Source organism: Salvelinus sp. IW2-2015, linkage group LG23 (assembly GCF_002910315.2).
Source record: "Salvelinus sp. IW2-2015 linkage group LG23, ASM291031v2, whole genome shotgun sequence".
In the NCBI taxonomy this organism is placed as follows: Eukaryota; Metazoa; Chordata; class Actinopteri; order Salmoniformes; family Salmonidae; genus Salvelinus; species Salvelinus sp. IW2-2015.
In genome coordinates this window covers 15,530,941-15,548,337 of record NC_036863.1, presented here as the reverse complement: position 1 = coordinate 15,548,337, position 17,397 = coordinate 15,530,941, and the positions used below count along the sequence as shown (strand labels likewise).

The window sequence follows — 17,397 nt, the reverse complement described above, 5'->3', positions numbered from 1 at the left end:
TCACTAGGCAAGCCAAACTTCACCATGTAAACCTGCTTAATTCGTGATAATCGTGATAAGGCTTGTAATTTATAAATGTCAAACTGAACTCTGTGTGGTGTCTCAATCCTGTGTTAAAATACTACTGGGTTCAAAGACATTTGGATATTAAGTATTGGATTTATTTGACAAACCAAGCAGTTGAATATTGGAATGTATTTGTAAATACACTTGAAATATTTGAAAATACTCAAATACACAGTTACTGTATATAAAAATATTTAAATACTCCCATGCATTTGAACCATGTATGTTTGGTATTTGAAATCATGTATTTTGAAATAAGTATTTGAAAATACTTTCAAATAGTAGGCTATTTATAGGAAGTATTTGAAAATACTTAAAAATACTTCAATAGAAGTAGTTGATTCGGGCCACAAGATTTTTTTAATAAATATTTTAATAACAAATAATCAAATCTGCACGTATTTGACCCAGATCTGATGTGTTTTATGTGTGTGCCTATGCCTGTTCTGTGTGCGGCAGAGTGGCTCCTACCAATAACTAGGAGGTGTGTGCTGGCAGTGATGCTCGTGGCGACGTTGGTGGGCACACACTCCCACTCCCCGTGGTCCTCCTTGCTTAGGGACTTGACTGTAAGCTGCTGAGGGAGGACATTGTGCTTGCTTTTGCTGGGCTTCCATACCTAAAAAGAGAGAGGAGAAGGTTGAGTCTACATCTCACAGACAGCACACTACTGTACTGGTCCTGGCAAGAAAGGACATTATCGTCCACCCACATAGCTTCCAGACAGACAGTAGATTAGTAGACAGACACATAGAAAGCCAGACTGACAGAGAACAGAAGACTGATAGAAAAAAAGGAAGACAGACAAAAAGGAAGACAGACAAACAGTGACGCACACAAACAGACAGGTAGATTAGTAGACAGACAGACGACAGACAGACGACAGACAGACAGACAGACAGACAGCAGACAGACAGACAGACAGACAGACAGAAGACAGACAGACAGACAGACAGACAGACAGACAGACAGACAGACAGACAGACGACAGACGACAGACAGACAGACAGACAGACAGACAGACAGGACAGAAGACAGGCGAAAGACAGTCAGGCAAAACAGAAAGGCTAACACCTTTAAAAAAAAGTATCCTTCCAATCACTGTCACTGTTGTAAGAGACCTATCCTTCCTCAGCTATTCATATAACTAAAATGTTCGGCATCACAACGGTAAGGGGAGACAAACAACTGCAAATCACATTGTTTTCAACAGGAGAGATTAAGAAGCTCCGTAATCAAGAGACAATTTAAGGTTAATGCTAATGAGTTTGTTTCAACTGATAATGCCACCATTAAAATGCAATTAAAACATTGGGATTTCTAGGAGCCRGTTTGATTGCAATCTCATCTCATTCTTTGTGGCAAAGATGGAAAAGAAGATGACTCCTGTCACGCCCTGACCTTAGTTCCTTTTTTATGTCTCTATTTTGGTTTGGTCAGGGCGTGAGTTGGGGTGGGCATTCTATGTGTTTTTTCTATGTTTTCTATTTCTATGTGTTTGGCCTGGTATGGTTCCCAATCTATCGTTGTCTCTGATTGAGAACCATACTTAGGTAGCCTTTTCCCACCTGTGGTTTGTGGGTAGTTGTTTCCTGTTTTGTGTTGTGTCACCTTTCAGGACTGTTTAGATTTTCGTTGTTTCACTTTGTTATTTTGTATTTCGTGTTCAGTTATATTAAATTAACATGGACACTTACCACGCTGCGTTTTGGGCCGATCTTTCCTGTTCCTCAGATGAAGAAGTTACAACTCCAATATCAACAATAGTTAGGAAATAAACACCATGGGGGGGGGTTATGGTAGTAAGAACCACCCGTTATCATTACTCAATAATGGTCACCTAACATCACCTGGGGAATTAGTGACACCGAGTAGATTTGTTACCATTAAATCTCAATGCCAAATATATTGTGTGAGTGTACAGCAACGTGCTACCCAATACCCATAACTTTAGGGTGAAAGGATAGAGAAGAGGAGCTGTAGCTCTGTCCTATTATAAAGTAATAGACTGTTAGACCAGGCCACAACATGAGTGCTTTGGGTGGTGGTGGGGGTCGTTTACCTTCCTCCATGTGATGTTGGGATAGGGAAATTCTCCCTCAGCCGCACAGGGGATGACCAGTTCTCTCCCAGCCTCCTGCCTGTACTCCCCTCCGGGAACAATCGAGAACTTGGGGGGATCCTGCCCAGAGAAAGTGTGAGATTAGGCCTGAGCCTGGGTGTAGTCGCTAGGCTAACTTGCAGCATGCTAGTCTTCTTATAGAAAATGCATGGGAATTGCTACACTAACTAGCTATAACTCGCAGCATGCTAGTCTTCCCATAGAAAATGCATAATCACTGCTATGCTAACTAGTATGCTACACTAATTAGCGTTAGCATCAGCCTGCATACCTTTAGCACCAGGGGAGTGGGATCGGACCAACCCTCAGAGCCCAGGGCGTTGTAAGGCATGCAGGTGTAGGTGCCCAGAGAGTCATCCGTCACTTCAGTCACGCGGATGCTCCCGTCCTCCATTTGGCTCCAACCAGGGTACTGAGGGAACAAAGAGGGGCCAACACTATGACATTGCAATTTTTGTATGGCTGAGCTCACCAGTGGCACATCACTATACCATCATCCTGCAAAGAGGAGCTGATGAGACTGTGGCTGCCCGWTGGAATAGGAAGTGAGAGGTACGCTCGGTCTCCCCATTGTTCTCAATAGTTAAAAGTTCTGAATCAAAGGGGACTGAAGGCAAGGTCAATAAGTAGTGAAAGGAAACAGCAAAGCAACAGCTAGATTTTGTCTAGGATATATACAACAATTTATCCACCCCTAGAAGCCTGAAACTAGGAAACTTAGTCACTAGTTTAATGCACATGTGAAGTGTAGAAATTACCCACTAAAGTAGCCCTGCAGTTAGCTCAGTTCATCACCTTTGTTGCAGTTCAAAGCTTGAGGGGATTTCCCAGTCTGCCATCCCCAAGCCGGGTAGATGTTGCCCTTCTAGGCACTGTCAGCTTACCCCTTAGCCCTAAACTTAACCATTAGGGGAAAACACAAAACTGACTTTAGATCAGTGTCTTCACCCTACTTAACTGGGCTGTATTCAGTTATCTCAGAAACCCAGAACTAAAATATTCTGTAATTGTGTCAGATGCTCGATGAAGTTCTGGGGGGAGATCGATGTATGAGAAAAGATACTAATGAGACTAGCAAATTCTCCACCCATCTAAATAGAGGATTTGGGAACGTCTACGGCCCAAATGTCCCCTCTTACGAAATTCGAAATCGTAATTTGTCCAAATTGTTAGTGACAAAAAATCTGCGCACTGGAACAACGTTCCTCATTAGTCGTCGCATCCCACAGTCTGATGACAGACGCTACGATAACATACCATCCTATGCGTCTGTCCGCAAGTGATTATGTATTCAGTGATGTCAAATGTTCTGAACATTACAGATAGAAATAGAACTGACACCTTATCCTACCTAACAGATAATCATATTGGTTCTACACAATACATTTGTCTCTGAACGTTTTGGCTCATATTCATTCGGAACCAAACGCAAGCAAAGCTACTGAAACAGAGAGGGACTTTTTTTACCCATTGCAAGACATTTTGCTCCGGTGTGCTCTAATGAATACGACCCTCGACTCACCTTCTCTATCCGGAGAGGGTTGCCATCTTTGGTCCACTTGACCAGCGTGGCGGGTGGGTTGGCGTCCACCGGGCAGCGGATGAARCCTGGCAGGCCGATGGCCACGTAGATGGCAGGTGGCATGTCTTTGACACGGGCAGGGTCTGAGGCGAGAAATGTTTTTATTGGACATAGGAGAGATGGTGGGAAAAGTAGAGAGTTTGTCACAAAGGCAGTGGGCTGGATTGGAACCCACGATGACACGGGCAAACATACAATGGTGTAGGCAGTGGCACTAACCTCTAGCTAGACCATCCAGGTCACAAGATAAATATCATACTAAAACATTATCTTTATTGTAGAGTAACATTGGTAGTGATTATGGGACCAGTACTTCAGCAGGAGCCAGGGGAAATAACACGGGCTGTCGTAACATGATAAACTGTGCTTCTGTAGCAGCTGGTCTGAGAGCAGTAGCTGTTCATGTGGAGGTTGTGTGTGTGTTTAGAGTGGATGGGTAAACACTGACTAGTGAACAGGGAAATATGTTTTTAGTATGTCAATTAATTTCACAAGGAAGGAGAATCTGAGACAGTCACATATGTAGAATGGAATCAACGTGTGGATTAAAATGAGTTTAGAGAAGGCTGTCCTCTTTAGTATTCAGACAGAGGCTTCCATGGCTGAGGCAGTCTGTCTGGAGTCACGGCTAATTTAACTTTATCCGGCAACAAGGATAGACGACAGGAAAGAGGAGTTGGAACTGAAAGTCAATACACCAGCTTTTAACTTTGAACAACCCCGGAAGCAGGAGAATAGTAGGGGTGCTTAGCAAAATTATGTCAAAGTGTGCCGTTTCAAAGAACCATATACCCTATATTTTTACACTTTGGTGGCTGTGTAAGCGGATCAGCTCAGTCCAACTTGTTTTGGCTTRGCCCAGTTCAGCTCAGGTGTGTGAAAAGCCCTATATAGTGACAGATTCGCCACTACACCCCTTACATTACACAACGGCACAAATCAGGTTTCCACTAGATAGCACAGCCACAAAGTCAAAATTGCTTGATCGTAAAAATTCATTAAAACTAAAATTAGCTTTTTGGTCTTMATTTAAGGTTAGGCATAAGGTTAGCAGTGTGGTTAAGGTTAGGGTTAGGTTYAAAATCAAGTTTTAAGAAGATACATTGTAGAAATGGCCAGGGTTTATGAATTTGTGGCTGTGGTAACTAGTGACAACCCACAAACCAAAAAACTYGTCTGCACTTCCCATTCTTTCCCTCCGTGTTATCTAACCTTTTACCGGACAAGTCTCAGGCTGTGTCGGTTCTGATGGATAATATCTGTGGCCTAATGGCAGATTCAGACATTGTCATCTGCTCAAAGCCCTGTACATATGGCCACAAAGCCATGCTCCACAAAGAGCTAATGGATATCCGTCCGACGGCCGGTGCAGCTCAGAAAGGAGCGGTTTAGAAAAAACATAATGCTTGGCGAGGTGCCACAGTCTATTTATAGGAAAGATGAGGGGGTAGTGCCACTCTCGATACAGCTAGCATACGCACACACTCACACTATCTAACATGCACATATCCACACATGTATTTATGTCTCTCTCTCTCTCTCTCTCTCTCTCTCTCTCTCTCTCTCTCTCTCTTCTCTCTCTCTCTCTCTCTCTCTCTCTCTCTCTCTCTCTCTCTCTCTCTCTCTCTTCTCTCTCTCCTCTTCTCTCTCTCTCTCTCTCTCTCTCTCTCTCTCTCTCTCTCTCTCTTTCTCTTCTCTCTCTCGTCTCCTCTCTCTCTCTCTCTCTCTCTCTTCTTCTCTTCTCTCTCTCTCTCTCTCTTCTCTCTCACACACACACACACAGACTGTAATCTTGTCGTCGTGCTGCAGTGCCATCAGTGGTCTAGCGGGGCCGCTATCGCCCACGCTGCCTGTCTGCCTGCTTCCCTGTCTGCCTGGCGTCTGGAGCTGACATCACTGCAGAGGAGAGGGTTTCCACAGAGGATGATGTCACCTCTCCCCCCCCTCCTCTCTTTCACTCTCCCTTTCCCTCGCTTTTGCAGGTCCTGTCACACGCACGCAGCACCGAAACAGCAGGTCACGGTGGACAAATTTGGTCTGTGTGTGTGTGTGGCGTGTGTTGTGGCATGTGTGAGTGTGAACATTAGAGTGTGTGTGTTTGTATGTGTGTGTGAGTGTGTGTGGCTGCCTCCATGGTACTGTTCTCCTGGGGCAGGTATAGAAGCATGGCAGCATGCACCCCAACCATCCCCCCAAAGAGAGGGCACAGAGATGGGGGGGTACAGCTAAGAGGGGGAAGAGAGGGGGAAGAAAGGGAAGGAAGACAAGGAGGGAGAAGAGAGAATAGGAGCGATAGAAGGAGAGAGCGAGAAAGATTAGGTTGACAATGTGGATTCAGAGAGGTAGGAGATGATGAGAGGAGAAACAGAAAGAGAGATGGAGAGAATATTTKTATTTTTATTCCCAGACCCTGTCCCCGCAGGAAGCTGCAGATGCCTCTTGCTAGGCAGTCATTGTAAATAAGAATTTGTTCTTAATTGACTTGCCTAGTTAAATAAAGGTTCAATTTAAAAAATAGACAGCGAGAGAGAGAGAGAGAATTAAGAGATGGAGAGAGAAAGCATATCCTGGTAGTTCAGTCTATCTACATCCTACCACCCTAAAAACCCTGGAGATACAGTAATCACACTATACCACTACTACTCAGCTCCAACTCTCAACAAAGACCTCAGTGGCAGCCGAGCAGACAAGAATATCATCCAAAGTCTAAAAATAGAACAGCGCTAGATAGCTAGCAATCTCTCGCTCTCTGCATCCTGGCTCTAGCAGTGACTTGCTTTGGGAAAATAAAAAAGCTCCCTCTATCTCTGTGTCAAAAAAGTGTCTGGTCTCTGAAAGCAATGGTGTAATACTTCCTCCCTCCCTCATGACTGGTGCTGTTTTCTCCTGCTTGGGCCCTGAGAAAAAAAAGATCTAATTTAGAGCCGTGGAGGAGGAGATAGAGCGGGGGAATGCAACATGTCTGTTGCCTTGGCTACCCAGACGAGTCACTACCCACCGACGCGGGGCCACATCTCTGTGGTGGATGGGTATTACCGGTGCGCAACATTCATCCTCGCCTCCATTAATTTAGATTACAATACATCTGATTTACCTCGGGGGAATGACAGGGCTGGAGTTTTTGAATGCCACGACTCATGAGTGAAAGGCGGGTTGCGTGTAATATTGATTAATTCTGATCAAACACAAAGCCTGTGTGACTGAAAAACGAAAGAAAGAGAGCATTTAATTCGAGGAGAACATTGGTGAAAGTGACTCAAATGACTTTGAAGAAGAGTGACTTCAAGGTCACTGTTTCAATTCTAACCCGCAGGGCTCCTGGGAATGGTGTGTGTGTGTGTGTGCGTGTTGGGGTTTAGAGACACAGTGTGTGTAGTGGTTGAATGGGATCACGGTTAGGGCTAATATGCCCACTTGGCATATGGGGTGGGGGGTCTGAAATTGTCTCGGAGACCACACAACAGTGTAACCTCCAATTAATCTCAATTACACAGTGCAGTGGATAGAGAGAGAGAGGGGTTCTATTTAACTAAGTCTATACCAGGGTTCCCCAACTGGTGACATGATTTTATATAAATAAATCAATTGTTTGAGTGATTTTTATTTTGGAAATCTGTTCCAAAGTATTCCCACGCATAATAGAGAGGTATATGTGATCGTATATAAATGAAAGCTAGGTTTGAAATTATTATGTTTTTGTCAAATATTCTATCTGTTTGGGCTTCTTATGGTCAATTTGCAGTCTAGAATTATTTGTAATTATGTTCCGGTCCCCCGACCATCCGCTCAAGAAAAACAATCCGCCCGCGCTGAATCTAGTTGATGATCCCTGGTGCATACCATGGCCAGATATCGTGCCATATTTCCTGTAAAGCTTTATCGCCATTAAATGTACATACAGTAATATGGAAACTGGTATTTGGCTTGTGATTCATAGGGTGGTTAGGTAGTATAACACTCATTAAGTAGAGAACAGCATCAGCAGGACTGAATGTACACAGTTGCAGTGGGACTGCTCAATAGCACAGCTGCAGGTTCAAGTTGCTCTTATAAGCACAGATCTAGGATCAGTCAATCAATGTCCTAAGTGCGGCTGATGAGTAGAATTAGAATTGTTAGAGTAGGATGGATCTTGCTGTAGTGTACACCCAGTAGCTCTGTGTGCTCTGATGAACACGACCCACATCTTGACAAGCGCAGGGTGGTAGGTAGCCTCGAGGTTAGAGCGTTGTGCCATAACCGAAAGGTCGCTGGTTCGAATACCGTAACCGACAAGGTGAACAATCAGTCGCTGTGCCCTTGAGCAAAGCACTTAACACAAATTTCTCCAGGGCTGCTCTACAATCGTGACCCCACTCCCTGCGGGTGTCTCAGAGGGATATGCAAGAAAAACATGTGTAACAGGACAAATTATTATTATGATAAGGGGTATGGGTTGACTGTAGAGGATAGGGCGAGACACTCACATTGCACTGTGAGCTGGGCCGAGGCGGATGGGGGCCGGCCCAGGCTGTTGCTGGGGCTGCAGGTGAATCTCCCAGCATCCTCTGGCTTCACACTGCCAATGATGAGCGAGCCGTCCACCAGAATACTGACCCTGTCCCTCAGGCCACTGCAGAGGAGTGATGGAGCGAGAGGGAGGGAGGAAGATAGGGAGGGAAGAGCATCAAAGTAGCGTCTATAACCACATCATTGACTCAATGGGTCAAATCTTAACTTCCACAACACGCATTTTTACCTATTCGTGCATTAATCTCAATGGGAAACTTAAAGTTCAAATTCAACTTAAGTGGAAGTTAGGATTTGCCCCAATGACACAGACATATGTGTGACTTTGAAAAGTAATGCTGAATATTGGTGCTGAAATAAGCCGCGTCCTCAGAGCATCCTCAAAGCATGTGCAGCTGGCTGGAGTGTTTACGGACATATTCAATCTCTCCATATCCCAGTCTGTTGTCCCCAATTTTTTCAAGATGTCCACCCTTGTTCCTGTACACAAGAAAGTGAAGGTAACTTAACTAAATTACTATTGACCCGTAGCACTCACTTCTGTCATCCTGAAGTGTTCTGAGATGCTAGTTAACGACCATATCACGTCCACCTTACTTGACAACCTAGACCCACTACAATTCGCATACCGCCCCAACAGATCCAAGGATGATGCAATCGCCATTGCACTGCACACGACCCTATCCCACCTGGACAAGAGAAATACCTATGTAAGAATRCTGTTCATAGAGTACAGCTCAGCCTTGAACACCATAGTGCCCTCCAAGCTCATCACTAACCTCGGGGCCCTGGGTCTGAACCCCGCTCTGTGAAACTGGGTCCTGGACTCCCTGATGGGTCGACCTCAGGTGGTGAAGGTAGGCAACAACACCTCCGCCACGCTGATCCTCAACACTGGGGCCCCACAGGGGTGCGTGCTCAGCGCCCTTCTGTACTCACTGCTCACCTATGACTGCATGGCCACCCACGTCTCCAACTCATTTGCTGATGAAACAACAGTGGTAGGCCTGATTATAAACAATGACAAGACAACCTACAGGGAGGAGATGATAGTCCTGGCAGAGTGGTGCCAGGAAAATAACCTCTCCCCCAACGTCAACAAAACGAAGGAAGCTGATTGTGGACTAAAGGAGACAGCAGAAAAAGCACGCCCACATCCACATTGAAAGAAGAAAGGGTCAAAAGCTTCAAGTTCCTCATCGTGCACATCACTGAAGACCTGAAATGGTCCTCTTCAACCTCAGGAGGCTGAAGAAATTTGGTTGACCCCTAAGACCCTCACGAACTTCTACAGACGCACCACTGAGAGCATCCTGATGAGCTGTATCACCGCCTGTTACGGCAATTGCACCGTCCGCAACCGCAGGGGCACACTGCCTGTCCTCCAGRACATCTACAGCACCCGGTGTCACAAGAAGGCCAAGAATATCATCAAGGACCTCAGTGGGCCTGTTCACCCCACTACCATCTAGAAGGAGGAGATAGTACACGTAGGTGAATCAAAGCTGGGACAGAGAGACTAATAAACAGCTTCCATCTCCAGGCCATCAGACTGTTAAACTTTCACCACTAGCTGGCCTTCGCCCAATACCCTGCCCTGAACCATAATAACTGTTACTAGCTGGTTACCACCCACCATTAATGTTTACATACGGTTTTACTCGCTTTATATGTATATACTGTATTCTAGTCATGGATCATCCTATACAAGTACGACACCTTTTCAATGCCATACTGTCTATACACACCATTATATACAGTGCATTCGGGAAAGTATTCAGACCCCTTCACTTTTACCAAATTTTGTTACGTTACAGCCTTATTCTAAAATTGATTAAATWGTTTTTTTCCTCATCAATCAACACACAAATACCCCATAATTATAAAGCAAAAACAGGTTTTTGGAAATTGTTGTAAATTTATTACAAATAAAAAACTGAAATATCACATTTACATAAGCATTCAGACCCTTTACTCAGTACTTTGTTGAAGCACCTTTGGCAGCGATTACAGCCTCAAGTCTTCTTGTGTATGACGCTACAAGCTTGGCAAACCAGTGTTCTGAGTTTCTCTCATTCTTCTTTGCAGATCCTTTCAAGCGCTGTCAGGTTGGATGTGGAGCGTTGCTGCGCAGCTATTTTCAGGTCTCTCCAGAGATGTTCGATCGGGGTCGGGGTCTGGCTGGGCCATTCAAGGACATTCAGAGACTTGTCCCGAAGCTATTCCTGCGTTATCTGGCTGTGTGTTTAGGGTCGTTGTCCTGTTGGAAGGTAAACCTTCACCCTAGTCTGAGGCCCAGACTTTCATCAGACCAGAGAGTCTTGTTTCTCATTCTCCGAGAGTCTCTAGGTGCCTTTTGGCAAACTCCAAGCGGGCTGTCATGTGCCTTTTACTGAGGAGTGGCTTCCGTCTGGCCACTCTATCATAAAGCAGGGATGCAAACTGGTGAGGGCCTGAAAAAGGTGACACTTTGTTTTTGCACTGAAACATGCAAAACAATCCCTGCTAGGGGAAAATGCAGGTTTTAACTAATTAAACAAAGAATATGATCTACATGATCAGTCTCTGTGTCTAAAATAAAAAGTGGTTCATGTGAACCTAACTCACAGCTAAAAAATGTAAGGAAAGCATTCCAATGTTATTTGTTGCCTAGACTTTACTGCAAATGACACTCGTCTTGAGAAAAAACAATACACTAATATTGCAGTTAGCCATGACAGCCTTTATATTAGAACGCTTGTGACCACACACATCTAAATATTGCACATGTGRAAAAAACATCTTAAGTAGAAATAGAATGAAACAAACAAACAGGCATTCTATTTTTGTTCTATTATAGTGGCCACCGATCAAGTGCACAAGGCTACATGTGTGCAAAAATAACGTTGACTGAGTAAAAAATGTAATAATTCCCCCTCACTCACATACAAGTGTTACTGTCAAGTTCAACACAACAAAAGCAATATCTTGGGCTACACTGCCCATTATTACATTGTACACTTTCTGCCTGTGGACATCTGTTCTACAATGTGCCAGCAGAGCAAGATACCCTTTGTTGGCATAATTGATCTTTTTCAGGCAGAGAGTACACCTGGCATACCCCTTTTTATCCACATAACTTAACCACATAACTTACTGTACTGTAGAGGGAAAACATTAGTTCACAGATAGTAGTGAGTTCGTTAGCTAGTTAATTAGTTAGGGAAACAAGTTARCTAGTTAACATTTCACACAGMKTGCCAGGGTCCAGTAAGCAAATAATGYGTTATAACTTGAGGAACGGCAAGGAGTCATATAACGTTACCAATGAATACTATAGCGAATTAGTTAGGTTACTAACGTTAGCTCATCTCATGTTGTAACGTTAGCTAGCTGACTTTATTAGCCAGCTAATTTTCACAACATAAACTCAATTATTTGATCAGTTCAGTTGGATAATGTTGCTCAACATTTCGCTGGCAAGCTATAACGGATAATTAGATCCAGCTAACGTAAACTCCCTCACTTTTGTACATCGCCTTGGTCCGTACAATTGACCTTATTTTAGCGCCCCAAAAACGTAATACTTCCAGATCAACTGTAATGTCAATACCATCGTAAAGCACAATTTCTCCCCTTTCAAACAATATCAATGACATGAGCTCCACGCTGCCCGTTTCTGCATAATTCAACAAGGCAATGAGCTCCGTCGGGTCTTTTTAAAAATGGCGGGTGGGGAAGCAAAACTAATGCGTGATAGTGAGAAGGACAGTTGTCGTGTCGGAAAACTGCTTTTTTTCACTCAATCTGTCCAACTTATCACCTTATCGCCTCTAAAATGTAAATAAATCACAATAAAGAGTTTATATAATGTGTCATTACATACCTATTTGAAGGCTTGTGTCGAATTTGAATTGGGTTTTTAGGGCGGTGCTAAAGTGATCTTCAGAAGTAAACAGCGGCTTGAGAGTCATGATCCCATGCAGTGATGACGCAAAAAATGACTAGGTATCTCCCCCTTACCCCGTCACTGTCCATTTCTTGTTTTTAAACGATGAGAGAAGTGCTACACGTGGTGGAGAGAGATTGAAAGACAGAAATAGTAGCTTTATGCGTGCTGTACGTTACGGCATGACAGGTCATGATGTAACGGAGGGTCAGTTTTTTCAACTTTTCTCCAATACGATAGAGCCATTACCATGTCGATCAACACATGAATAGAAACATAGTTCACACCCCAGATTTTGAAGTCAACACAGTCGCTACAGTCCCATTAGTTTTCTTTGCAGCCTCGTTTGAATGTCGCGGTTGCGCACATTTGTACGGAATGGGGTGAGTTTACGATAGCAAGATACTTAACAATGATAACAATATTTGTTCCACCACACTTTCTCCCTCACCTCAAATTTTTCAAATTCCAGTTTTCGGTTACAGCTCATGAAGTAAGCTTCATCAACTTTTCACCCCTGTTTCYGTGGTCAGGCTTCTCACCTACCTCTTCATTATCGTTCAGGGGAGGCGCTGCTGTGAATTAACTGGCAAACTGCCRAGTGCGTGSTGATGCTGTAACTAGAAAWTTGTTTTTCTTTTTCTCTTCAGTTGCATGCTGCTTTCTGTTGTTATGTGAACGATTAGCTGAGCATTGGATACAGCCAGTATTGCTCCAAACGCGCATCACTCGTTCGCATACAAGCAAATGTGCATCACTCGTTCGCATACAGCCAGTAGTCATCCAAAGCCACCCCTCGTCCAAACATGTCTCATCGGATCTACACGAATCATGTAAGTCACCTATTTTGGATTCAAAACGGAGAATTTCGCCAAAGGTGACTAGTTTGCATCCCTGATAAAGGCCTGATTGGTGGAGTGCTGCAGAGATGGTTGTCCTTCTGGAAGGTTCTCCCATCTTCACAGAGGAACTCACCTCCCTGACCAAGGCCCTTCCCCCGATTGTTCAGTTTGGCCGGGCGACCAGCTCTAGGAAGAGTCTTGGTGGTTCCAAACTTCTTCCATTTAAGAATGATGGAGTCCACTGTGTTCTTAGGGACCTTCAATGTTGCAGACATTTTTTGGTTCCCTTCCCCAGATCTGTGCCTCGACACAATCCTGTCTCGGAGCTCTAAATCAAATCAAATCAAATTGTATTGGTCACATACACATGGTTAGCAGATGTTAATGCAAGTGTAGTGAAATGCTTGTGCTTCTAGTTCCGACAGTGCAGTAATATCTAACAAAATTCACAACAACTGCCTTAAAACACAAATGTAAAGGAAGAATAAGAATATGTACATATAGATATATGGATGACTGATGGCTCGCGCATAGGCAAGATGCAGTAGATGGGATAGAATACAGTATATAAGTTGAAGTCGGAAGTTTACATACACCTTACCCAAATACATTTAAACTCAGTTTTTCACAATTCCTGACATTTAATCTAGTAAAAATTCCCTGTTTTAGGTCAGTTAGGATCATCACTTTATTTTAAGAATGTGAATTGTCAGAATAATAGTAGAGAAAATGATTTATTTCAGCTTTTATCTTTTCATCACTATTCAGTGGGTCAGAAGTTTACATACACTCAATTAGTATTGTAGCATTGCCTTTAAATTGTTTAACTTGGTCAAACATTTTGGGTAGCCTTCCACTTCCTTCCTACAATAATTTGGGTGCATTTTGAACCATTTCTCCTGACAGAGCTGGTGTAACTGAGTCAGGTTTGTAGGCCTCCTTGCTCGCACACGCTTTTTCAGTTCTGCCCACACATTTTCTATGGGATTGGTCAGGGCTTTGTGATGGCCACTCCAATACCTTGACTTTGTTGTCCTTAAGCCATTTTGGAAGTACAACTTTGGAAGTATGCTTGGGGTCATTGTCCATTTGGAAGACCCATTTACGACCAAGCTTTAACTTCCTGATTGATGTCTTGAGATGTTGCTTCAATAATCCACATCATTTTACACATGATGCCATCTATTTTGTGAACTGCACCAGTCCCCTTGCAGCAAAGCACCCCCACAACATGATGCCGCCACCCCGTGTTTCACGTTGGGATGGTGTTCTTCGGATTGCAAGCCTCCCCCTTTTTCCTCAACATAACGATGGGTCATTATGGCCAAACAGTTCATATTTGTTTCATCAGACCAGAGGACATTTCTCCAAAAAGTACGATCTTGTCCCCCATGTGCAGTTGCAAACCGTAGTCTGGCTATTTTATGGCGTTTTGGAGCAGTGGCTTCTTCCTTGCTGAGCGGTATTTCAGGTTATGCGATATAGGACTCGTTTTATGAGGATATAGATACTTTTGTACCTGTTTCCTCCAGCATCTTCACAAGGTCCTTTGCTGTTTTCTGGGATTGATTTGCACTTTTCGCACCAATGTACATTCATCTCTAGGAGACAGAACGCGTCTCCTTCCTGAGCGGTATGACGGCTGCGTGGTCCCGTGGTGTTTATACTTGCGTACTATTGTTTGTACAGATGAAAGTGGGAACCTTCAGGCTTTTGGAAATTGCTCCCAAGGATGAACCAGACTTGTGGAGGTCTACAATTTTTTTCTGAGGTCTTGGCTGATATTCTTTTGATTTTTCCACGATGTCAAGCAAAGAGGCACTGAGTTTGAAGGTAGGCCTTGAAATACATCCACAGGTACACCTCCAATTGACTCAAATGATGTAAATTAGCCTATCAGAAGCTTCTAAAGCCATGACATCATTTTCTGGAATTTTCAAGCTGTTTAAAGGCGCAGTCAACTTAGTGTATGTAAACTTCAGACCACTGGAATTGTAATACAGTGAATTATAAGTGAAATAATCTGTCTGTAAACAATGTTGGAAAAATTACTTGTGTTCATGCACAAAGATATGTCCTAACCGACTTGCCAAACTATAGTTGTTTAACAAGAAATTTGTGGAGTGGTTGAGAAACAAGTTTTAATGACTCCAACCTAAGTGTATGTAAAACTTCCGACTTCAATACGATATATATATATATATATATATATATATATATATATATATATATATATGTGTATGTGGAGGTCTACAATATGTGTACAAAACATTAAGAACACCTGCTCTTTCTTGTTAAATCCACTTCAATCAGTGTAGATGAAGTGGTGAATGGCAAAATATTTGTGTTTTATTTATTTTTAATCTTTATTTAACTAGGCAAGTCAATTAAGAACACATTCTTATTTACAATGGTGGCCTACCAAAAGGAAAAAGGCCTCCTGCGAGGACGGGGGCTGGAATTAAAAATCAAAAATCAAGTATATAGGACACAACACACATCACGACAAGAGACACCACAACACTACATAAAGAGAGACCTAAGACAACAACATAGCATGACAGCAACACATGAAAACACAGCATGGTAGCAACACAACATGACAACAACATGGTAGCAACATAATATGGCAGCAGCACAACATGGTAGCAGAACAAAACATGGTACAAACATTATTGGGCACAGACAACAGACTAAAGGGCAAGAAGGTACAACTGTCAGTAAGCRTGTCCATGATTGAGTCTTTGAATGAAGAAATGGACATAAAATGGTCCAGTTTGAGTGTTTGTGACGGGAATTTGTTCTTAACTGACTTCCCTWRTTAAATAAAGGTCAAAAAAACAAAAAAGCATTTACTCTGTGAAGCATTTGGGCTGCAATCTGAGATGCAGTTAACTCTAATGAACTTATCCTCTGCAGCAGAGGTAACTCTGGGTCTTCCTTTCCTGTGGCGGTCCTTATGAGAGACAGTTTCATCATAGTGCTTGATGGTTTTTGCAACTGCACATGAAGAAACTTTCAAATTCTTGAAGTTTTACGGATTGACTGAGTAATGATGGACTGTCGTTCCTCTTTGCTAAAAGACCAAGTATGGACTTGGTCTTTTACCAAATAGGGCCATCTTCTGTATACCATCCCTACCTTGTCACAACACAACTGATTAGCTCAAATGCATTAAGGAGGAAAGAAATTCCACAAATTAACTTTTAAGAAGGCACACCTGTTAATTGAAATGTATTCCAGGTGACTACCTCATGAAGCTGGTTGAGAGAATGCCAAGAGTGTGCAAATTTCATATGTGTTATTTTATAGTTTTTATGTCTTCACAATTATTCTACAATGTAGAAAATAGTAAAAATAAAGAAAAACCCTGGAATGAGTAGGTGTGTCCAAACTTTTGACTGGTACTGTATATATACATTGAACAAAAATATAAACTCAACATGCAACAATTTAAAACATTTCATTTAGAGTTCATATAAGGGTTGAGTTAGAGTTCATATTCATATCAGTCAATTGAAATAAATTCATTAGGCCCGAATCTATGGATTTCACATGACTGGGAATACAGATGTCGGTCACAGATACCTTAAAAGTAAAGGTACGGGCGTGGATCAGAAAACCAGTCAGTACCTGGTGTGAACATTTGCCTCATCAGAGCGACACATCTCCTTTGCATAGAGTTGATCAGGCTGATGATTGTGGCCAGTGGAATGTTGTCCCACTCCTCTTCAATGGCTGTGCGAAGTTAATGGATATTGGCGGGAACTGGAACACACTGTCGTACACATCGATCCAGAGCATCCTAGACATGCTCAATGGGTGACATGTCTGGTGAGTATGCAGGACATTTTCAGTACAGTTGAAACCAAGATTAATCCGTGAAGAGCACACTTTTCCAGCGTGCCAGTGGCCTTCGAAGGTTACGACGCTAAACTGCACTCAGGTCAAGACCCTGGTCAGGATGACGAGCACGCAGATGAGCTTCCCTGAGACGGTTTCTGACAGTTTGTGAAGAAATCCTTCGGTTGTGCAAACCCACAGTTTCATCAGCTGTCCGGGTGTCTGGTCTCAGACTATCCCGCAGGTGAAGAAGCCAGATGTGGAGATCCTGGGCTTGCGTGGTTACACGAGGCCTGCGGTTGTGAGGCCGGTTGGACATACTGCCAAATTCTCTAAAATGACATTGGAGGTGTCTTATGGTAGAGAAATTAACATTCAATTCTCTGTCAACAGATCTGGTGGACATTCTTGCAGTCAGCATGCCAATTGCACGCCCATAAAATCATGCTGTTTAATCAGCTTCTTGATATGCCACACCTGTCARGTCGATGGATTATCTTGGCAA

At 43.2% G+C, this 17,397-nt stretch overlaps 1 protein-coding gene across 1 annotated transcript in view; it reads right to left on the bottom strand.

Annotated features, from left to right (window-relative positions):
- Nucleotides 1-17,397, bottom strand: part of LOC111951135 (protein turtle homolog B-like) — a 191,200-nt gene that overhangs the window by 52,549 nt on the left and 121,254 nt on the right. The window contains exons 7-11 of the mRNA XM_070434387.1: nucleotides 8,237-8,382; nucleotides 3,711-3,853; nucleotides 2,460-2,600; nucleotides 2,129-2,248; nucleotides 538-685 (exon numbers count right to left, since the gene is read on the bottom strand). Of these exons, the coding sequence (XP_070290488.1) occupies nucleotides 538-685; nucleotides 2,129-2,248; nucleotides 2,460-2,600; nucleotides 3,711-3,853; nucleotides 8,237-8,382 (698 nt within the window). The remainder of the gene's footprint in view (nucleotides 1-537; nucleotides 686-2,128; nucleotides 2,249-2,459; nucleotides 2,601-3,710; nucleotides 3,854-8,236; nucleotides 8,383-17,397) is intronic.